The sequence below is a fragment of the Lactuca serriola genome, chromosome 5 (assembly GCF_051521515.1).
Source record: "Lactuca serriola cultivar US96UC23 chromosome 5, Lser_US96UC23_V15, whole genome shotgun sequence".
Lineage (NCBI taxonomy): Eukaryota > Viridiplantae > Streptophyta > Magnoliopsida > Asterales > Asteraceae > Lactuca > Lactuca serriola.
In genome coordinates this window covers 190717092-190741692 of record NC_136412.1, presented here as the reverse complement: position 1 = coordinate 190741692, position 24601 = coordinate 190717092, and the positions used below count along the sequence as shown (strand labels likewise).

General features: G+C 39.7%; 1 protein-coding gene across 1 annotated transcript; it reads right to left on the bottom strand.

Moving 5' to 3' along the window:
* Positions 1-14193: 14193 nt before the first annotated feature.
* LOC145053394 (endo-1,3;1,4-beta-D-glucanase-like) lies at positions 14194-17041 on the bottom strand. The gene is made up of 7 exons (XM_079001430.1): positions 16831-17041; positions 16674-16695; positions 16418-16550; positions 16136-16226; positions 15885-15974; positions 15635-15735; positions 14194-14602 (listed from the first exon to the last, which is right to left on the bottom strand). Exons 1-7 carry the CDS (start codon positions 16973-16975, stop codon positions 14462-14464), a joined length of 723 nt encoding a protein of 240 aa, XP_078857556.1. The 5' UTR covers positions 16976-17041; the 3' UTR covers positions 14194-14461.
* Positions 17042-24601: the final 7560 nt, after the last annotated feature.

Here is a 24601-nt window from a genome sequence, read left to right as displayed (position 1 = left end):
AATCAAATAATATTATTATTCCTTTAATATATTATTCTCATAATATATTAACAATAATATTTCTTCTCTCTTAACAAATCGTCCTATCAAGTTGCTATGGTGAAGGCAACCTAAAAGGACCATGCACAATCGGGTCAAGTACTTACCAAATATAGTTACAGCCTTAGACACTAATCCAATAGTCTCCCACTTAGATAAGTCTAGTAACTATAAATGCAAACACAATCCGATCAGCAATCATAGCTCTCAAAGACGCTGTCAACTATGATCTTATCAGTAACCTATCCTTTAGATAAGGGATCGTACAGTCCTCTGTTTTGATATCGTGAAGACGATTTCATGAAACATTGTCATACTTATTGTCCAACAACTATTCACTCGATCTTAGATTTATTTGACATAGAACTTAATTGACCACATCAATTCAGTCCAGACCAGGCCCGGCACATAAGTCAAATCAAATCATCGAGCGGCCGTGATATCGCTTTTACCCTCTTAGGATAAAAGTAACAGATAAACTTCGACTTATATGCATCTACTTATCGACTAATCAACTATACACAACAATGCGTTTTATGACATCAATTTACTGATGCGGTTTCGCATTATCAATGTACAACCAATTAGTAAATAATAAACCATATATCTAGGTTTTAAGACCATATGATATTATCGTCTTGCGATCACCCCAAAGCGATTCCAGCAAGCGCGGGTTTATTCCAATGCTCAAAACTTGTTCATAAGCACTCATGAACGTTGCAGCAAACCTTTGCTATGTCTAATACCATTTAGACAATCTACACACCAATTCATGAAAATCTTCATTCATACCTACTTCCAACATATAAACGATTGTGGACCATTCGAATAATTCGATTATTCTTAATAACTCAATTATTCAGGAAGTCAAAACATGCAAAGTGAAACAATAGCTAAACAATTAACATGAGATAGTAACTTTACTTATAAAAAATACTCTTTTATTTAATCATCAAATGTCAATTACATTTACCTATTTCATGTTTCTAAAACTATCTAATCTAAATTAATATCATCCTTCAGCCCAATACTCCTAGCATGCTGCAAGTGCTTAACCCTACTCAGTCCCTTCGTAAGCGGATCTGTTGGGTTATCTTCTGATGATATCCTCTTAACCACAAGGTGTCCTTCTTCTACTCGATGTCTAATAAAGTGATATTTTCTGTCGATATGCCGAGATCTACCATGATCCCTCGGTTCCTTGGTCAAGGCAACCGCTCCTTCATTATCACGGAAAATTTCCATGGGTTCCTTTATAGCAGGAACAACTCCAAGATCGCCAATGAAGTTCTTCAACCATATTGCCTCTTTTGACGCTTCGCTTGCTGCAATGTACTTTGATTCGCACGTTGAATCAGCTACAATTTCCTGTTTGGAACTTTTCCAAGTTACTGCTCCTCCATTAATGGTAAATACCCATCCTCACTGCGAATGGTAGTTGTCCCTGTCGGTCTGGAAACTGGCGTCACTATACCCTCGCAACCTTAAGTCATCACTCCCTCCGAGGACTAGAAACCATTCCTTGGTCCTCCGAAGGTACTTAAGGATGTTCCTGACCGCAATCCAATGCGCTCTTCCAGGATTCCCTTGATATCTACTGACCATGCTCAAAGCAAAGGCCACATCAGGACGAGTACAAGTCATAGCATACATGATTGAGCCAACTGCGGAAGTGTAAGGTACTCGGCTCATATCAGCTATCTCGGCTTCGGTACTCGGACTTTGAGTCTTACTCAACTTTGTATTACTTTGTATCGGTAGTTCTCCCTTCTTAAATGTTTTCCATACTAAAACGTTTTAGTACCTTATCTAAGTAAGTATTCTGACTAAGTCCTATTAGTCTCTTACTTCTTTCTCTCACTATCCTTATTCCCAATATATAGGAAGCCTCTCCGAGGTCCTTCATAGCGAAGCACTTCCCGAGCCAGGACTTTACCTCCTGCAGAGTCAGGATGTCATTTCCTATGAGCAGTATGTCATCGACATACAAAACGAGAAAGCTAACTATGCTCCCACTGGCTTTGACATATACACATGATTCATCTTTGCTTCGTACAAATTCAAACTCTTTGACTTTCTCATCAAAGGAAAGATTCCATCTGCGAGATGCTTGCTTAAGTCCATAAATGGACTTCTCAAGCTTGCACACTCTATTGGGATGCTTCGGATCGACAAAACCCTTTGGCTGAGCCATGTAAACATCCTCAGCCAACTTCCCATTAAGGAAAGCGGTTTTGACATCCATTTGCAATATCTCATAATCATGAAATGTGGCAATGGTTAGCATCACCCTAATAGATTTTATCTTAGCAACCGGTGAGAAGGTCTCATCATAGTCAACTTCGGGAGTTTGAGTAAAGCCCTTCGTCACTAGTCGTGCCTTATATGTGTGCACATTCCCATCCACGTCAGTCTTCTTCTTGAAGATCCATTTGCACCCAACCGTCTTACGTTCGGGCACATTGTCAACCAAATTCCAAACTTGGTTGTCATACATGGACTTAATCTCGTTGTACATTGCCTCTTTCCATTTAGCAGACTTCGGGCCTGCCATGACTTCCTTATAGTTGTTAGGTTCATCTAGGTTTACTAGTGTACTGTCACTAATATGCGTGTACCCTTCGGTAGTAATATGAAAACCATATAACTGGGGTTGCACTCTAACGCTTTCGGAACGTCTAAGAGGTAAGGATTGGTCAATGGGTTCAACCGGAGTTTCCTCCTCGGGTTGAGCGCCAGCGTTGGAGGTTCCTTCATCGCTTGACTCTTGAATCTCTTCAAGATTGACTTGCCTCCCACTGTCTCCTTGGCCTTGAGTTCTCGCTCTCGGAAAACCCGTCTCCTCACAAAGAAGACAACATTGTCACTCGGTCTATAGAAGAGATATCCAAAGGATTTCTGCGGGTAGCCGATGAAAATACATCGCTCACTATGAGGTTCGAGCTTGTCATGAGTTTCTCATCTAATGAAAACTTCACAACCCCAAACCTTGATATGTGCTAATGAGGGAGCTTTCCCTGTCCACATCTCGTGAGGTATTTTGGCAACCTTCTTTGTAGGGACTCGGTTAAGGATATGGGCGGCAGTCTCTAAGGCATACCCCCAAAATGAGATAGGTAGTGAAGCACGACTCATCATAGAACGAACCATGTCTAACAAGGTTCAATTGTGCCTTTCTTCCACACCATTCAACTGTGGTATCCTAGGTGGCGTCAATTGCGAAACTATTCTGCATTCCTTGAGATAGTCGTGGAATTCAAGACTTAGGTACTCTCCTCCTCGATTGGATCGAAGCATCTTGATTTTCCTGCTCAATTGATTCTCTACTTCATTTTTGAATTCTTTGAACTTTTCAAACGTTTCAGACTTGTGCTTGATTAAGTAAATATACCCATATCTACTATAATCATCGGTGAAAGTCACGTAGAAGCGGTTTCCATCCTTTGTGGTGGATCTAAAGGGCCCATATACATCGGTATGTATGAGATCCAATAAACCCTCACCCCTCTCACAAGCGCCAGTGAAGGGTGACTTGGTCATCTTTCCAAGCAAACAAGATGCGCACATGTCATCTTCCCTAAGGTCGAATGACTCCAATACTCCATCCTTTTGGAGTTGGGCTATGCGCTTCTTGTTGACATGTCCAAGACGACAATGCCACAAAGATGCTTTATCTATACTATTGGAAGAATCTATACACAACACATCATTTCCTACGTTATCTAGGACCATAACAGCTTCATAAATTCCATTACAAGGCATTGCTTCAAAGTATAAAACACCATTTAGATAAGCATAAATAGAACCATTCATATTATTAAACGAATATAAATCCTGGTCTAATCAAACCATGAAATGAAATGATGTTTCTTTCCATATCTGGCGAGTAGCAACAATTATTTAATTCTAAACCTAATCCATTACTAAGCACTAAAGAATAAACTCCAATCTTGGTGACAGGCGACGATCTTCTGTTTCCCATGATTAGCTTTATTCTTCCTTGCTCCACATCCCTATCTCTTCTTAGTCCCTGCAAATCAGAACAAATGTGGTAACCACATCCTGTATCAAGAACCCAAGAAATAGCATGAGATGAATGATTAGATTTAATTGTGTATATACCTGCAAAAGATGGCTTGATCTTTCCATCTTTGATGGCTTGCAGATATTTCGAGTAGCTTCTCTTCCAATGCCCTATTTTGTGGCAATGATGGCACTCTGCCTCCTTTGGGTTAGGGTTAGGCTTTGCAGGATCAACTTTGGTTCCACTATAAGAGGAACCATCTTGGGACTTTCCCTTGTGGTGGCTCTTCGAAGAATCCTTCCTCTTCTTGCCCCTTCCTTGCACAATAGCCAAAACAGGAGCAGCAGTTGGTGCGGGAGTTGGTGCAACAGACTTGTCCTTTAGGTTGCTCTCAGCAGTCCTTAGGAGTCCTTGGAGTTTGCTTAGGGTGACCTCTTCCTTGTTCATGTGGTAGGTCATCCTAAATTGGTTGCAACATGAAGGCAAGGAGTGAAGAACAATGTCGATGGCCAAATCCTCCCCAAAGTTAACATTTAAGTTGCGAAGATGATCAACATATCTTTGCATCTTTTGCAAGTGCACGGTTAACGATTCTCCACTTCCCATCTTGGCGGTGATCATGTTGGTGATGATCTCGTAGCGCTCTTGCCTCGTGCTTTGGTGGTACCTCTCCATCAAGTCTTGATGCATTTCATAGGGATACATGTCCTCATAGGACTTTTGGAATTCTTGGTTCATAGTGGCTATCATGATGCAATGAACTTTCGTTGCATCACGTTCGTGTGTCTCAAAGGCAGCCATCTCTTCGGGAGTAGTGATTTCCAGGTTGACCTTCTCGAGCTTTTCGTCGAGGATATACTCTTTGTCCTCGTAGCGTGCAATGGTGCGAATGTATCTTATCCATTCGCTAAAGTTCGTACCATCGATGGTCACCTTTTGGCAAAGACTCATTAACGTGAATGAGTTAACATCAGCGTTGTTTGCGTTCGACATCTACAATTAGAAAGGACAAAGTTTGATTAGAATTGGATCCCTAATTAAACACCCAAAATGAAAAATTAGGGCTAGGACCCAACAACATTATTTACATATTAGAAAAGGGATGTTGTAATCCAACATGCAAATAATTTGGAGGTAAGTGAATGACGATTAACTAATTCTTCACCTTGAAAACATAACTTAAAGTTTTAATGAGAATTCCTAGATTTTGAGATTCATTGAACTTTTCAACGACATGTTTAAATCTCGATATGCCCCTCTAGTTTGTGATTGGGATGCCAAGGATCACAAAGCGGGTGTGAATAACCATGCAAATCTACACGGTACCTTCATTGTTACAATCACCCATTCGATGTGCCAGTAAACCACACACGCTCCATCAAACTATGATAAACAATGAATCACCTTTTGTCACCTTTGCTTAGAACCAATTAGTGTACCGGTAAACCACACACACTCCACTAACTTCTTAGCAAGGGTGCAAAGTGCAATTTCATAGGATTGCATCAATTCACTTTTCCTAAAGTAGCTAAGATTGGGAATTTTATAAAATAGTTTAGTTACTTTATAGATTCATTATACTTATTAATGAGGAGAGAGAGTTGGCATATCCTACCCGTTCAGCTAACGACCCTCCACCAGTCAAGCAAGCGGTGGGTGTGAGTGTACACCCATTAAGTGCCATTTTATAGGCAGCAACCTTATACCCACCTTATAGACCGGCTTCGTGAATGAGGCCTACTAACGGTAAGACTAGCATTTTAATTTTACTTATATATTTATTAGGCTCTTAATAATATAATAGTATAGGACTGAATTTTAAACTTGTAAAATTCTAGGGGTTGAAATTTAAATTCTTCTAAATTAAACTATTAATCACTAAATTCAAATTTCAAAACTATCGGGATAAATATTGAACTTTTCAAAACAATAGGGATCAAATAACAAATAATTCAAATTAAACAACTAATTTTCATAATTATCTATATTTGACCTAATCCAGTTTTAGTCATTATATAATTACCAAATAATCTTAAATAGTCCATATTTATCATATAAATAATTAATATTCTCAAGATTTGAAATTATCTATTATTATGTCAAGGATAATCATTAAATTAGGTTAAAATTCGGATTTATACTTAATAAAACGATTTAGGTATCAAACCAAGACAAAACAGCAACAAAATCCCGAATTATCCTCTGTTTGACGCTGGGACTCGTCGAGTCAAGCTTTGGACACGCCGAGTTGAAGCTACTCGTCGAGTCCACAATGGAACTCACCGAGTTCATCAGGCAGAAGACCAAAAATCGAATTTTTCAAGCAACAAGCAATTAACCAATGCATCAATTCAATAGAAATCAATCAAAGCTCTGATACCACTAATGGGTTTGAGCCATAAGAACTTTCCTATGTGCACATACAAACCCTAATTGCTTGGATCTAGGTTTCTCTAATTGAACATGCAATATATCCAAGACTTTCATGGCTAGATCTAATGTAAACTAACAATGAAAACAAATCTAGAATTGTACCTTGAGTTACTTGCTTGAAACCTTCTTCTCCTTGGAGCTTAGAGTCACAATTGTCACTCCTCTAATGGCTTACAAACACCAACTAGCAAGAAGATGATTTGAGAGAGGTAAGGAAGAGGGAACTCAGCTCTAGGGTTACTCCAATCACAAAAGGTGTCGATTTCCACAACCCCAAGGGTCTATTTATACTTTGAGCTCCTAGGGTTTCACCCTAAAACGCTAATTGGATAACTTAGCCTCAAAGCAATCCAATATCCCTCCTAGATAAGCCTTGGACGATTTCTAGGTGATCCACATCCCTAAAATCATCCAACCTATATCCATAAGGATTCTTAGCTCAAAATACAACTATCACACATTTGACAGTTTATACCCCTTTCTTCAATTAATCTCTTTAAGTCACCAAATTAATTCCTAATTAATTTATGACTTATAGTAAACAAATAATATTATTATTCCTTTAATATATTATTCTCATAATATATTAACAATAATATTTCTTCTCTCTTAACAAATCATCCTATCAAGTTGCTATGGTGAAGGCAACCCAAAAGGATCATGCACAATCGGGTCAAGTAGTTACCAAATATAGTTACAGCCTTAGACACTAATCCAACATGTATACTCGATCATCAAATCCATGAACACTGTAGGTACATGTGTGAGCTCAAATGGCATCACCACGAACTTGTAATACCCATAACAAGTATGCAACACGTTCTTCTACACGTCATCCTCTCTCACTCTGACCTGATGATACCTAGACCTCAGATCTATCTTGGAGAACCAAGATGCACCTTGAACTGTTCAAAGAGGTCATCAATACCCGGAAGGGGATAACTGTTCTTCACAGTTAACTTGTTCAACTCCCGATAATCAATGCACATCCAGTGTGAACTATCCTTCTTCTTGACAAACAAAATCGATGCTCCCCATGGTGAACTGCTTGCATAGCAGCTCCTGCAGGTGAGTTGACAACTCCTGCATCTCAGGTGGTGCCAAGCGGTATGATGCCTTCGCAATCAGGGCCGCACCTAGCACAAGGTCAATCCTGAACTCAACCTACCTCTCAGGAGGCACATCGGGTAACTCCTACGGGAACACATATGCAAACTCCTTGACAATCAAGACCTCTGAAACTAAAATCCGATCCCCAACACACATATCCACCACATAAGCCAAATAACCCACACATCCATGCTGAATATATTGTTGATCCCTGGCTGCAAAATAAAACCCTGAACCCATCTTGGTGCCCTCTCCATAGATAACTAGTTCTCACCCACTTGGGGTTTGAACTACTACACGCTGATCCTCACAATCAATCATAGCACCGAATAGGCTCAGCCAATCCATACCCACAATCACACAAACATCCCCCATGAGGATAGGAATTAGATCTATCGGATAAGGCACCCCAAAGATCTCCAGAACACAACCCTAATACACTAATGATGTAGAAACCCTATGTCCGTTGGTGATGGAAACTCGCAACAGACACTCTAACTCCCCAATGGGCATATCAAACTCTCTACTAAATGATCGGGATACAAAAGACCAACTCGTACCCAAGTCAAACAACACTAGAGCAGGCAAAGAGTTCACTAGAAATGTACCTAAAAGAGGCATATAAATAAGCATAACACAAAACATAACCAATAGAAATAATGGATAAAAACATATTAGTAATGACATCTAGAGCTGCTCTGGCCTCCTCGGCAGTGAGCTGGAAAGCGCAACCTTGAGCCATTGGGGGCTCCACCTTGCCCTGACTCCCATCGTTGATCCTCAAATTAGTCGGCGTTGGAGCCAGCGCCAGCCTAGCAACAAGCGAGGGACAGTTGTCCTTCATATGGCCAACCTGGTCACAATGATAACAAATCCTGGAGCTGAGTGTCGGGTCTTGCTGGCGGCAATCCCTCGCTATATGGCCCTTCTGGCCATAATTGTGGCACCAAGAAGACTGTAACATCCCAAAATTCGAGACCAAAAATTTCGTTTTGATTAATTAAAAACCACTTAATAAATTTTTCTCTATCATTTACTAACGTTCTTAATATAATAATTATCAGAGTTTTAAATCCCAAAGATCATCTAGTGCGGAAAACATGGTGTGATGCGCTGCGATCGCCCCCGAGCTCCTTCCTTGGAAAAACATTAGTACCTGAAACAAATAGTTGAAAACCGTAAGCACAAAGCTTAGTGAGTTCCCCAGATACCACATACCATACATATCAACTGATCCATACATGCCATACATAACCATAAGCCATACATAACAAACATATCCATAATCAAGTAAGGTGCTATGTGCCAAACATAGTCTTGCTGTTATGCCACGGGGCACACGTGGTCTTCCTGGGCAAGCCTGGGTCCACTCACTGGGTCTTATAGATAAGTAACAAGGGCCACCCCATGTTCTTCCATGCAAGCATCACAAAGAAAACTATATATACTACTCTATTGGGCTATTCAGCATATAGTGTACCAGGAACCACCTCCTGGTCTTTCATACATAATAGCATACGGTACGCCAGGAGCCACCTCCTGGTCTTTCATAAATGTTGCCTAGGGCTAACCCTCGGTTCTTCCTACCATACATAATAACATATTGTGTGCTAGGAGGCGTCTCCTGGTCTTTCATGCATAATACCTAGGGCTAACCCCTAGGTCTTCCTATCATACATAAACTAAATGGGATAGCATTGTGGCCGTAGACCCATACAAACAGTGATGAGACTCACCTCACACTGCCGAAGATTCGTTGAACACTTCTAACTACAAACCGACACTTCTGAACTGCTGACCCTTCGGCTTCCTGAACTATCAATACCCAAATCAACATTTAGACCATAATAATCCAAAAGTCAAGCCTGGTCAAACTTGGTCAAAGTCAACATCCAGTTGACCTGACTCGCCGAGTTGGTCTACCAACTCGTCGAGTCCATACTCCTCCAACCCCATACAACCCTGAATCCATTCGTCGAGTCTAGTAATAACTCGACGGGTTCTCCTTCAACCACACAATCGGGACCAACTTCATCCGACTCGCCGAGTTCCTCCTTGAACTCATCGAATTCATCATCCACATATGAATGTGTCTAGTCTGTGACTCGCCGAGTTCTTCCTTGAACTCGTCGAGAACGATGAACTTCATGACCATTATACACTCGGGCCGACTGAGTCCCTTTCCAAGCTCACTCATACCCTTAACAGAAGGGTTTTAGGGCAAGAACTGGTCTGACTCGCCAAGTCTCTCTATGTCCAACACTATTTAAACAATTTCCAACTAGCTTAAGGCATCCAAGACCTAGATCTGGCCTCCTAGGGTCATGATATCACACAAAGCCACTACCTTTGCACCCATGCATGGCCCTTTTTGCTCAAAAGGTAAAAACAACTCCTTAAATCCGCGCTCTTTTTTATCCCGCAACCAAATTCGTACTCCTACTCATCGAGTCACCCATCTACTCGACGAGTCACTTCCTTGTCTTGAGGTTTTCTTTCCTTTCTAGGTCTTCCGAATTCAAGGTGTTACAAACTTAAACTTTTAAAACAATCCATAAATCATCATTGTTTACAAAATAGTTTTTAAAATATCTTTAATATCAGAGTTTTCCCAAAATCATAAAATAAAACACGAGGAGGTGCACGATCACGCCTTCGCCTTCCCGCGATCCTCTGAGGTACCTGAAAACATAATCCAAAACTGTAAGCCTAAAGCTTAGTGATTTCACCCAAAATACCAACACACAACAAATAACACATAAATAATAACGACATGAAATAGGTCCACATCTAACAAACTGGATTACCCCTGAGCCTACAACATCAGTTTAGCTTGTCCTCGGCGCACAACTTACGTCTGGCTTGCTCCCCAACAAGATCAGTCCTCGGACTAAATACCACTAAGCCCTCAGTATGAGTCTCACATGCCCTTCTTGGCCATCAACTTGTATCTGGAATGTGGATGAGCCCTCAGTATGAGTCTGGCATGCCCTCCCCGGCCCTCAGCTCATATCTGGATTTCTCCAGGGTTTGTTAGCACTGCATAGAGCAATACAACCTCAACCCAACCCACATAATATTTCAAAATATAACAAATATTAACATACACAAATCATCAGACAGTATCACAGGTTGTCCTACAGATCTACCAGGCTAGCATATCCAAACGAGCATGCTTATCTATTCCATACTTAGCATATCAACGAATACCAGGTTATCAAACCAATGGGATGACCTTGGTGCCTTCGACCCGCAAGTACAGTGAGGAGAACTCACCTCGTAAACTGGACAGAACTAATGAGGTCCGACTCTGAATCTCAGCTCTCTATACAATACCTACATCCACCAAATGACCAATGCCATCAAAATCCTGAAATACCTAAAATGTCCTCAAAGTCAAACTTGGCCAAACAAGGTCAAAATCGATCAAACTTGGTCAAAATCAAAGTCAACTAGTCAAACCCACTAAACAAATTGAGTCAACCCAATCGAGTCGACTCAACCGAGCCAACTCAACAAGGGTCGACTCATGCGAGTACACAGGACATAACTTAGAGGTATGCTAAGTGTACGCAAAGCCTTGCATTGACCACCTTATGGGGAACTGACCAAGTACGCAGGGTGTATTCCCATCTACGCGGGGTGTAACCTTGCAAACCTCAAATCTTTATTAAGTGCTTAATGGCTTAAGCACTTAATCCCACACTTCAGATCTACGGTCCAAATGCACCCTAGAGTCATAAAGTCTCCAACTTTATGACTTTGCACGTCCATAAAGTCATTAAAACAAGGTCTTAATCCATTAAGACCTTCTATAAGATGCATGACACAATTCTAGCCAATGGGACCTCATTTTTATGGCTTAGGACCCTTCCTAGGGTCTGGAAGGACAACTCAAAACGAAAATAACCAAACATGCATAAAATGGGACCTTTGGGGCAAGAAAAGTAACATAAAACTCCCAAAAATGGGATCCAACAACCAAGACATCAAGGTATAGACTTTATACCGTCTGGAGCTTCACAAAAGGGCAAAGATCCCATATCTACAAGTTTGTTTCCACTTCAAGCCTTCTTGATGCAATTTTTCCTTCCTCTAACACACCAAAAACACACTCTTGGGCTCAAAATACACTCTTGGGGGCTAGATTTTTGCAAAAAACGTCTCAAAGGATATGGAGGTTGAAAAGGTGGAGAGAAATGAGCAATAAGGATACTTAGATACCACTCAAACCCTAAAATCTAGGGTTTCCTCCTGATATAAGTATGCCCATTGTACATAAGTGTGCACTAGCGTACTAGGGGCGTACCCTCATGTACGCTTAGTGTCCTCCTCTTGCCCATAATTACAATATTGCCACTAGGGCTTCAAGACACCTTCTCTTGGACTTAGGGACCAAAATGACATAAAATAAAATTATAGGGATGAATTCAAAAGTACCTGAACCTTGGAGTGTTACATTTGATAAAAGGTATCAGTTGGAATGTGATATTCGAGCCCTTTAATAGAATACTATAGATGTTCAGAATTTTTATGTTGCATTGTCTTATTTATGGGATCAGTTAGCTTATACAAATTCAATTGAGTTGAAAGGTTGTAGACCTTATATTTCTAGGATGGAAGAGCGGTGTTTGGTTCGCTAGCTATTATGGCGTTACAGTCTGACTTCAGAGGATTGTACGGAAGAATCCTTCACTACACCCTACTTCCTATCGTTGAATCAGTTGTTCATAAGTTGATTGTAGATAAGACTTGGTTCAAGTCTCACGATGATAAAGTACCTAAATTATCTTCCTATCCTGATCATGTTTTTTGTTCCATAATGACCATAATCTTCAAACCAAAATAGACCGGCCCCTAAAGTTAATTTTGATTAATGTGCTTTCTACAAGTAGAATAACCATTAGAAGTTTTAGTTATCATTGTTTACTTAACAAGGCAAAGAAACTACAACTTGCTCTATATTAAAACAAACCAACTTGATCGTTTCAGCCACCATCCTAGCCACATAATCCTTGTCTACCATAATTTACTAATGTTGCACCCATAATAGAAACTATTGTTCATGCTACCATCACACCATCTTATGCTTTGCATCATTATATATTCTTAGCAATTTAAATAGTTCCTTGCTTTGAATATTGATTACATGTAAGCATCTATGTTTCATTTAGGTTTGTTTTTGTCTACTACTTCTGGTATTACTTCTTCATAATGGATTTTGGATACTAGTGCATCTCATCATATGTCACCTTCTTTCTCATATTTTTCTTCTTTTTCTCGTGGTTAACCCATTTCTATTATGTCTGCATGTGATACATTTATGCATGTAGAGAATATTAACAGCCTTGAATGTTTAGATAAATATAACATGTGTATTTTGTTATAACCGTAGAAGACAACAAGTGAATTGGTAGTTTATGTAATGCTAAATCGAGGAAAAATGGAAATGTATAAGTGTAGAATACATATAATAGAGAGAGTTGGAAAAGGCTATCAAATGCTAATCTCTCTAAATTGTCTAAAAGGAGAGAAAATTGAAAGATCCAAAATTTATCTTGATCAAGAAGAAAATTTTGGATGAAGTTGAATAGTTTCAAGATTATTCAGAGGTTGGTTGAAACCGATGTATTTTTTATTTCTTTTGTTGATTTATTAAGAAAAAATGAAAAATATAGAAAAATATCATCTTTTGTAAGAGACATGTATAGATCAGTCTTTTATTTCTAAATTCTATAGTTGGTTTTGACATCGTCAAATTTGGGAAGATTGATATGAATGAATCCTTTGATTTAATTATTTTAAGGGCGTTTTCGACACGGAGCGTTTGAGATCTTCTACCTTCTAGCGTTTAACAAAACGCTTCGTTTTGAACAGAAAGTATTGTTTGGCACTACAAGCTTCTAGCATTTAGTTTAAACAAAACGCTTCAAATCCAAATACTACTTCATGTAGCGTTTAACAAAACGCTACAAGTTACCCGTTATCTGCTACACGCTGCAAGCTATCCGCTATCGTTTAGTTTTGTCGAACACACCTTAAGACTATTAATTACATTTGTAGAGTTCTTATGGACACCGGTGAAGATCTACCTTAAACTCAGTCTTAGATATCTAAATATATTGAAGATCAATTCATTTTGAAGTACAAAACCAAGATAAAAATAAGAAGTTTGCACTCAATATAATAACTAAAGTATTATGTTTGCATCGAGTATTTCAAATCTATTCTAGATTAGTATTTATGTAGTACTCATTCCAGGCTTTCATATACTTTTGTGCATGAGTGTTGTGAGATCAAAAAGTTTTAGCTTTCATAGAGAAATCAGAGAATGTGCTAATTAATTGTGATTTTTTTATAATTTATTCTCTTTGTTCAGAAATCGTAATTAAGAAATATTTTATTTTCACCTATATTCAGTTATTAGTGTTTTAATCTTGATATGGACTAACAACAAGCATGTTGGTTCGGACATAAGCATAAAACGATAGAAGATTGAATGGACTAATTTTCGATCTCTAAAATATGCAAAAGATATAAATAACATCACCCTAATAATCGAATTTAGTCATAAAACACTTATCCAATATAGAACCATCCCATTTTACCCATGAAACAACCTTAAGGGCCAATCCTCTCGGTGTTACTAATCAATCAACACTTATCATGATCACAGTTTACATAAAACTAAATTCATCAAACAACAACCTCACGATCCAAATCACAATTTTAACTTTGTATTAAAAACTTACTACAAAATCTTCACAACACTTTATTTATTTGTAAATGGAGTTTTCTCTATCATCTCCATCTCTCTTTGTTTTACATTATTATGTTTTACTGGGTCGACTGCTTTTATACAAGACACTTGCCAAACCAAGCCACAAGATCCTCATGCGCCTCTTTTGCACACTTCACCGCGATTTCATCATCATCATTCCATCGGACAGTCCAACCGTGCGATACACCATTATATATTTTCACAAAATGATCAATCTGCAGACCAACATAAATTTATATATCCTTCCCTGCATGTTCATATGTTGGATCCATGTTCTAACAGGTTGTACTGCGATTGACATACATTGGACTAGGGGTGGCAGTTTATGACACAACTCAACAAAAATACATTACACGAAACAAAATTGGGACTAAACTAAAATTTTTAATTTGTGTTCGTGTCAAGTGTAAAAAAAACACTATGTCGTGTCATGTCGTGTTTAAAATTCGACACGAATTGACACGATTTAACATTTATTTGTCGTAATTTTCGCGTGTTATATATGAATAATAATTAAATTAATTAATCGGTATTTTATGTTATCGTTGTCGTGTCGTGTTTGTCATTTTTTAATTTGTTCGCTTTCGTGTTAGTTAAAAAACCCACGACATCGTGTAGTGTTCGTGTTATAAAACATTGTCATGTCGTGTCGTGTCAGACAAAAACACAACAAGATGACCCGATTTGCCACCCCTATATTGGACTGCGTTTGACATGCATTGAACTGAAATAGTTTGTTGTTAATGGGAAAAAATCAAAAAACAAAAATGCCGCACACAAAAAAGTGGGATGCGGGCTCACATTCTACTTATATTTTTTCTATTACAACATTCTACATTCAATTTTTTGCTTATTCTCACATTATATTTTGTAAAAATATACCCAATTATAACATTGCACTTTCTATATTTCTTCTTATTAGGACATTAATTTTGAATATTCTACTTAATTACCATTGTATTTTCAACTGTTTTCTTATTAGGACATTATATTTTGAAATATCTACCCAATTATTACAGTGAAAGAGAAAATTGATTTGTATTTACTATTTAGACGACCTTGCTAAAACTGATTAAATTTTCAAAGTACAGTGTCGTCACTAGAAAATTAAAGTAGGATATAATTAAAATTAAAGTAGGATATAATTATAATTATAAACAAATCAATGGAAGTAGTTTGCTCTTTAACTATATTTACTTAAAGGTGAAAGAAAAGTTGTACACTTTACAATAGCTAGAAGAAGTTACCTCCGGTTTTGCTTCTAAAGCAAGCTCAAATTCTTTGACAAGTTCTGGCGGAGACATTCTGTCAATCTCAGCACCCAGTATTGCAATGGGAACCTTAACCCCTAAAAACCATGATATCAATAAGACAAAATTTTCAATAAAACTCAGAAATTACAGAAAATCAACCTTTTGATTTAGGTTCGAAGAATTTAAACATGTAAACGTTTCTAGAAATGAGGGATAATGATAAATGTTGTTGAATGAAACATACCCTTGATATCATCTAAAGTGACAAATGAAGGATGCAAGAGAGCAGAAACTTGTATTTCAGCCTCTTTTGCTAGCTCAACAACCACCTTGGCTATAAAAAAATTATTTAAAAAAAAAAAACAATTGAGTCAACCAAAGCCCGATTTGTTACAAACGACAAGACAGAACATGACAGATCAGGACAGTCGTGTGATGTGTGCTTACTACTGTGTTTGGCATGTATTAATAAAGTTGATGTGAAGCTAATCTTACCACCCCAACAGAATCCTGCAGCCCCAATTTTAGAGATACCCTTCTCTTTCAGAGCCTGAATAACCGATTTTGCAAATGCTACTGCTTCCACCTACCAAAAAAAAAAAAAAAAAAAAAAAAAAAAAAACTATTCATGGTGTTCTTTTTTTTTTTTAAGTTCGAAGTAGATATCAGTTCTTACAGAACTTGCTAATTTATGTAGTTTGAAGTTTAAAACATTTAGAAATGGAAAACAGTAAAATTTTAACTCATAACGAGGTGTGTGTTAAAGAAAAAACCAACGGGTGCATGATTCTTTAACCAATCTTTAAGCGGAGAATCAGGATTCGATGGGTCTCCATTGAAGGGGTCTCCATGGAAGAAGTCAGGGACAACTACATAATATCCAGCGGAGGCAACTTTGTCTGCAAGCTTCCTGTAAAATTAAAGTTAAACACCGTAATCTTATTTTCCAGAAGGAACTAATGGCCAAATCAATAAATTAAACCATAAAAACAAGAAATTTAATATAAGGAGTTGTTCTTCAGATAAGGCATACCTCAATTTTGGAGCTCCATAACCTGCACAAAAGATATCAGAGAGAAACAAATTAGAGCAATCAGATGATCATACAAACTATGATATAAATCTTATGATTGATTACAGCAGTTAGAGTTGGTGAATAAGAATACTAAGAGTGGAGTGAAGTTGAGTACCAAATATATCGGAAATTAGAACAACGGAGATCTTTGAATCAGTGTTCCCTGAAACATAAGAATTAAGAGAGGCGATCTGCACGTCACCGGATTCACCGCCGGAGGAGAGTGTAGGTGGGTTCTCGCAGCATTCTGGGCCAGACATTGTGGAGTGTGGGCAATGGAGTAGGTTGTGGAATGCGTGCTCTTGTAACTCAACAGGTGTTGTTGCCTTGTTGGCAAATGGATAGGGTTGGTTAATTGCAGTTTGTAGGAAAAGTATTAAGAAAAAAAATAATAATAAAATAGACTCCTCGTTCTGTCGAACTAAAAAAAAAAAAAGATAAAATTCAAAAAAGTTTATGGGCGTGTTTGACAAAAGTAGCTGTTAGCTAGAAGTGGGTAGCGGGTAGCTGGTAGCTGGTAGCGGGAAGCTGTAGCTTTTACTTGTTATATGAATGTTTGGCAAAAGTAGCTGGAAGCTTTTGAAATATATAAAATTACATAAAAGGACAATTGATTAAAAATAAAAATATATATATAAATATATTTTTAAGGGTAATTATGGAAATTGATTTCAAAAGCTCCGGAGCGTTTTGTTAAAAGCTACATGAAGTAGCTTTTAGAATCGGAGCGTTTTGTTAAAACTAAAAGATAAACACTCGTACTGCCAAACGAAGCTTTTTGTTTAAACTAGAGCGTTTTGTCAAAAGCTAAAAACTAGAAGCTCTCAAACGCTTCCAAAAGCTCCGTGCCAAACACGCCCTATATGGCATGTATTTTTTTGGGGTTTTAGTTTAAACCACAACTTTTTTGGATCTGTGGTCCTTTTGAGGTAGTTTCGTTGCGTTTTTGGTCCCTCGGTAAACTGAAATGACTGTAATGCCCTTGGGGTATTTATATTTTATGTTTTTTCTATTTAATTTAAATGAAAAAGAAATTAAATAATTAAATTGGACCCGTCTCTCTCTCTCTCTCTCTCTCTCTCTCTCTCTTCTCTCTCTCTCTCTCTCTCTCTCTCTCTCTCTCTCTCTCTCTCTCTCTCTCTCTCTCTCTCTCTCTCTCTCTCTCTCTCTCCTGTGCAAACCCACCAGCGATCTAAACATCATTCATAATCCATTTCAACATCAGATTCCAACAACTTGGATTAACCCACAAAAAACCTTAAAGTTCTTCACCCACTTTCACTAGGAACACACTTACACACACTAGATCGAGGAGAAGAAGACCCATTTCAGTGACTATCAAGAAGTCCCTCTCGCTTCCCTCTAGTGACCCTCCTCCTTCTCCAAAATCAATTCCAGCACCTTAACAGATTATCGTCTATTGCTACTATTCCCGGTTAGATTACCGTCTCCAAAATCAATTTCTCCCTTCTCTCTCTCTCTCTCTCTCTCTCTCTCTCTCTCTCTCTCTCTCTCTCCCTCCTAACCCATTACCGTTTTAATAGATTTTGAGGAAACAATATCCCAATCAACACAAACCTCAATTCCCAAATCAACCCACTTCCAATCCCTTTTTAATTAGATTAATAGATCCAAACCCAATTTGATTCTAACAAATGCCAGTGAGCATTACCTGTTGAGAGAACAAAAGAGAACGTGAGAAATATGAAAATTAAACCAGAAATAGATGAAGATGAAAATTAAACTAGAAGTATATACATTTATCTGTATGTATATACGTTGAGAAATAGGTAAAAAGCAGTAAGATTGGATCAATCGCGGAAGGATAGAGATGAAGCATGAGGTCGCCGGAGCCACAACACACCCTAACTCCGATTAAGGTTTCGACGTCGTTGCTATGAAGATCATATTAGGGTTACCGCTGAATCAGAGTGAATGGAGATGACGGGTCTTGTAGCTATCTCTGACTTCCGACGTTCCCATGTAGTCATTATCACACCTCCTTCCATATCTGTGACCATCTTCATATAAAAATATAGAAGTGTGTTTGTATGAGAAATAGAATCTGAAAACTCTACGTGTTCATATAATTTAGAAGTGTGTATCTGTGTTCATCAGATATGATATGAATTGGAGAAGATGAAGAAGTGAGTTAGGGGTGAATTTCTTTTTCACGAGAGAGAGACAGAGAGAGAGAGAGAGAGAGGTGGCCCCACTTTTTTTAATTATTAAAATAAATAAAAAACAATTAGATTTTAAAATAATGAAAGAAAAATGAAAAATAAATACCCCAAGGGCATTACAGTCATTTAAGTTTACCGAGGGACCAAAAACGCAACGAAACTACCTCAAAAGGACCACTAATCCAAAAAAGTCGTACTTTTGCCGCTTTAACGCTCCAGCGTACCGACAACAACAGAGCATGCCTAATCATAAATGCTTATATAGCAGAGAGGTATAATTTATATGATTATGCATGTTTATACGTATATGCCTAATCATAAATGATTATACATATATGTCATTCAGTGCCAGAAGAGGTGGTGGTGACAAAGGTAGCAGTGGTATAAGTGACGGAGGTGAGTGGTAGGGTTAGCTGGTGTTAGAGGTGGTGGTAGTGGTGGTGTCGTTGGCGGTTGTGGTGGTGGGGATGGTGGTGGAGAAAAAAGGAACGAGTGATGCTATATAATCATTTATAATTATAACAGGCATTTCGTGTCGGTATGACGGAGGTTACAGCGACAAATGTGAAATATATGGTTGAGATTGAATCTCAAGATCTTTATTTTATTTTTAATCTCAATGGAACCTACCTCTTTGTGTGTGTGTGTGTGTGTGTGTATATATATATATATATATATATATATATATATATATATATATATATTAATTTTATGTAACATCCCGAAATATCAAGAGTAGAGTTGAAGGGCTAAAAGAGTAAATTGGGCAAGAGCGACTTGGTCGCGTGTTAAGTAGCCGACTCGGCGAGTCAGTAAGATGGACTCGGCGAGTAGGCGCTGAGTGGAGAAAACCCTAATTCTCGGGGTTGAGCCCTATATAAAGAACATAACATCCATTCCCCCAGCCTCCTTACTCATCCTCAAGTCCAGAAACCCTAACCTTCGTGTGTGAGTGGATCAAGTGCATTTGGAAGCTTGGAGAAGCAATTGTTGAGGAAATCTTGAAGGGTAACAGGCTTGGAGCAAGGGGCTTTGCTTGGATTCGAGTTTCATTGTAGTTGGGGCGTTCTTTTGAGGTAATATCTCGTTTTTGAGCTGCTATTTCTTAGATGCATCATTTTGGGGGTGTTAGAGATCATATCTTTGGATGTATTGGAGTTTAGAGGTTAGATCTGAGGTTGCTACCTCAAATCTGGAATGGAGAAGGGTTGGAATGCATGAAAGTCCCTATGTTGAGTGTTGGGTGAAGCTATCATGTCCCAAACCTTAGCCCTAATGTGTAAAATGCATAGATCTCTTTGGATTCACGTAAAGTTTGCCACTTTACGTGATGGATGAGTTGTAAGAGGCTAGATCTATGTTTTGGATCAATTGCATGTCCTGGAATGCTTCTGTATGGATTCAGACCGGTGGTACTCGGCGAGTCACATTGGTAGACTCGACGAGTTGCTTGAAGATAAGCTGGAACTCGACGAGTTGGAAGAACAACTCGGCGAGTTGGATGAAGATGGTTTGGAACTCGGCGAGTTGTATGAACAACTTGGCGAGCAGGTTGAAGATAGCCTTAGACTCGGCGAGTCTTGTCGAAGAATCCCAATATTTTCTGGTTGAGTCGAGAATCGGTGAGTTGTGTGCGAGTGGACTCAGAGTTGTGGGACTCGGCGAGTCTCGGGGTGACTCGGCGAGTTGAGTCGCGGATTGGGGAAATTCTGAGCATGGGGACTCGACGAGTCGACGGGTTGACTCGGCAAGCAGGGTCAACCAGGAGGGTTGACTTTGACTTTGACCAAGAGTTGACCAGTTGACTTCCAGGAGTAATTTGGTTGTTATTGGTAATTAGTGGTTTCGGTGATTCAGTGGTGGAATTCGTGACGATGGTCGGAGCAGCGTGGACTGTTCTTCGGTCGGCAGTAGCAGGTGAGTCTTCTCACTATACGTTACCTTGAGTGGTAGTTATGTGTGACCAGAGGGTCTTATGTGCTCACAATGAGTATTATGTTATATGTGAAATGTTATTCATTATGTCTTTGTGATTTATGCTATGCGAAGTTTATAGACCGGACCGGAGGGTCCAACGATACAGACCGGACCGTAGGGTCCAACGATACGGAAATGGAGGGTTCCGCTGAGACACACCGACCGGAGGGTCGTATTGTAGCCTTGAGTGGAGTATGTGTTGTATGTGGTATTTTGGGGAACTCACTAAGCTTCGTGCTTACAGTGTTTTGTGTTATGTGTTTCAGGTTTCTCAGGTTCACGGGACGGCACCGGCTCGATTGTACACACCAGAGGAAGCGCTTGTTTGAGGATCCTGTTTTATCAATTGATTAAACAAAAGAGTCATGTATTGTAATTTAAACAAAATGTGATTTCTATGAAAAGTATTAAAGAGATAAGTAATTTTAAATGAAAATTTTGTTTTGAAAATTTCGGTGTTACAAGTTGGTATCAGAGCCTTGGTTTGAGGGATTCGGATGCACCTTCGGGTAAATCTGGACTCAAGCTGAGGAAGTAAGAAAAGTTTTCAAAAGAAATGAATTTCTAAAAGTGAATAAGAGTTCAAAGAGAAAGCGAGAAAGAGCAGTGTGTACAATCAGCCAGAGCCCGAACGGTGATTTCCCAAATTACCCTTACTTTTGTGTTATGAGATATTTATGATGCATTTTTTTGAGATATTATGCATGCTAGAGACAGGCTAGGTATTTCATATCTTAGGACTAGAGTGACCTGATTTGTGATGCCTTAGCCTAGGATTTGTTGTTATATGTGTTATGCTTTTGAGTATGTGATGAGTGAGAGTATCCAGTTAGAACCCATTAGGGGTAGAGTTGCAGAGTTCGGTGGTACTTTCGAGGATGAGCCGAGAAAGTGGAGTTATCACCGAGAGCGAGTTCTATGTATTATTCGATGCTTGAATGCTGCTTGCTTTGTGCTTTGTGGAACTCTCGATGATGGGAGTCAGCTACCAAGTGAATATGACGATATTCAGGAGGTAGATGGCTGGCATCATTAGGAGCTCTTCAGCAGCTGATGGCAAAGAAGTAGGAGGACCAAGGAAGAGCCTAGGGAGTAACCTTAGCCAGATGAGTGCGCTGGCAGGGTAGAGAATTTCCCTGGGGAGCGAGCACGCGCGATAGGATTGGTGAAAGAGCAGGTCGAGCAGCTATCTAGGAGCTCCAGGATGGTCCGTGTGGAAAGTATGGGTAGATGTGGCAGGTAGTATGGGCCCGTACTACTGAAAGCAGAGGACCCATACTTGATACATGGAGTATTTTGGAGGTTCCAAGGAGCGGATTGAGGAGTGATGTTATGGTTCGAGTACCATACATCGGAGCGGATTGAGGAGTGATGTTATGGTTTGAGTACCATACATCGGAGCGGAGGAGTGATGTTATGGTTCGAGTACCATACATCGGAGCGAATTGAGGAGTGATGTTATGGTTCGAGTACCATACATCGGAGCGGATTGAGGAGTGATGTTATGGTTCGAGTACCATACATCGGAGCGGATTGAGGAGTGATGTTATGGTTCGAGTACCATACATCGGAACGGATTGAGGAGTGGTGTTATGGTTCGAGTACCATACATCGGAGCGGATTGAGGAGTGATGTTATGGTTCGAGTACCATACATCGGAGCGGATTGAGGAGTGATGTTATGGTTCGAGTACCATACATCGGAGCGGATTGAGGAGTGGTGTTATGGTTCGAGTACCATACATCGGAGCGGATTGAGGAGTGATGTTATGGTTCGAGTACCATACATCGGAGCGGATTGAGGAGTGATGTTATAGTTCGGGTACCATACACCGGAGCATATTGAGAAGAGATGTCATGGAATGAGTACCATGGTTCGTAGTGAATGATGCTTGTGGTTCTCCGGTTATCCGGTCATGATTGAGTTCGAAGAGGCGTCCCTTGAGAGGGAGATCGAGAGCCTCTCAGAGTATTTTAGTAAGGAGTCAGAGAGAGGGGAGAATTTCGGTCTGAGTTGAGCGATCAATCGATAGAGGAGATGTCACCTTCTATGATCTGGGGGGTACTAATTATGTTCGTGTGCAAAACATGAAAAGCATGATGTTTAAGTTTGGGTTTGGGGGTAAACCCTGCAGGTTGTCATTGATGATGATTTTCCACCAGAGTATCAGGTAGCATGTGTGCCGTGAGGCAGTGATCTATAATGAACAGATAGTCAGTTGGGACTGAGATAGTCGAGGACCACATTACACCTATTTAAGTATAGTAGGATGTATTATAGTGGTATCAGTGGGGAGTTCAGTCGAGTTTAGCAGTGTAGTGAGTTTTCTATCTATGTTGGGTATTGAATATGGGAGTGCGTCCCTGTTCTTGGGATGATCCCTGTGTTGGAACGTTGGTTGATGAGTTGAGGTGAGGGGTACGATAATTTTGTGGTTCAGTCTATGAGCCAGTGATGTTATTGGCCAGCTGAGTTGTTTGGTATTGGATTGGTATGAGACTTGGAGCGACTAGAGGCAGTCGTGACGAGAAGTTCTTGAGGATTTCATCTGAGGTTCAGAGTATATGAGGTCGATTGATCTCCTTAAAGGGGATTATCGGGCGTTGTGTAGCACTTTCCAGGGGCAGGTGCGATTTTGCTAGCGAAAATAGTTTGTGGGGTGGTTTTGTGCTAATTGGTGATGGTTCGAACCCTGAGTGGGGGAGAACCGGGTACCGTATGGAAGAAAGCAGAGATTTGTCAAGAGCAGTTATAAACGGAGTATAGAGATCTGCGGTAAGAATTCATGAGACCAGAGATGTTGGTGATCGAGGAAAGGGGTCAGAGTGAGTTAATGGTCAGGAACCTGGTAATGGTCAATGTGTTGCAAGTAGGTAGAGAATGATTGGGCAGCCAACTCTCAGGTCGGTATGCGTATTCTTGCTTGGATTTTGAGTGGTAGGAAAAAGGGTTTCGGAGAATTATCAGCGTACTTCGTAGTGTTAGCGTTTTCTCGTATTCCAATTGAGTAATTGGATACATCGAAGTTGCAATTTGGGAAAAATGAAGATCTAATTATGGGGTTCAGAGGAGATGTATTATTGCATCTATATGATGCTTGGGGCAGGAGATCAGTGGTTGTGGCAGGATCTTGTGATGTTCTGTTGGGGTGTTCCGAGGTATCCGGGTATTGATATCTTTATTTCGGAGTTATTCGTGAATCTTGAGTTGATACGACTTATGGTATATCAAGTATCTATGGATCTAGTGGGAGCCCTTCGAGTATTGGCATCCAGAGGGATTATTTAAGAGAGTGGATCTCCACAAGGGTAGGCATTTGGTTATGCCGATTGCCTCCAGAGTCTGTGATGTATATTCGGTCGAGTATGGGTAGCTACCTATGATAGCCTGTGGAGCATGAGTTAGTGGAGGTAGAGAGTGTTGTGATACTGCGGGGAGCCGTAGTACTCACTAGTCAGAGGGTGTTGTGATACTGCGGGGAGCCGTAGTACTCACTAGTCAGAGGGTGTTGTGATACTGCGGGGAGCCGTAGTACTCACTAGTCAGAGGGTGTTGTGATATTGCGGGGAGCCGTAGTACTCACTAGACAGAGGGTGTTGTGATACTGCGGGGAGTCGTAGTACTCGCTAGTCATTGAGAGGTCATCATGATGTTGCGGGGGGCCATAGTACTCACTAGATGGCAAGAGAATGTGATGATGGAGTGTTCTCTGATCAATGTATGATG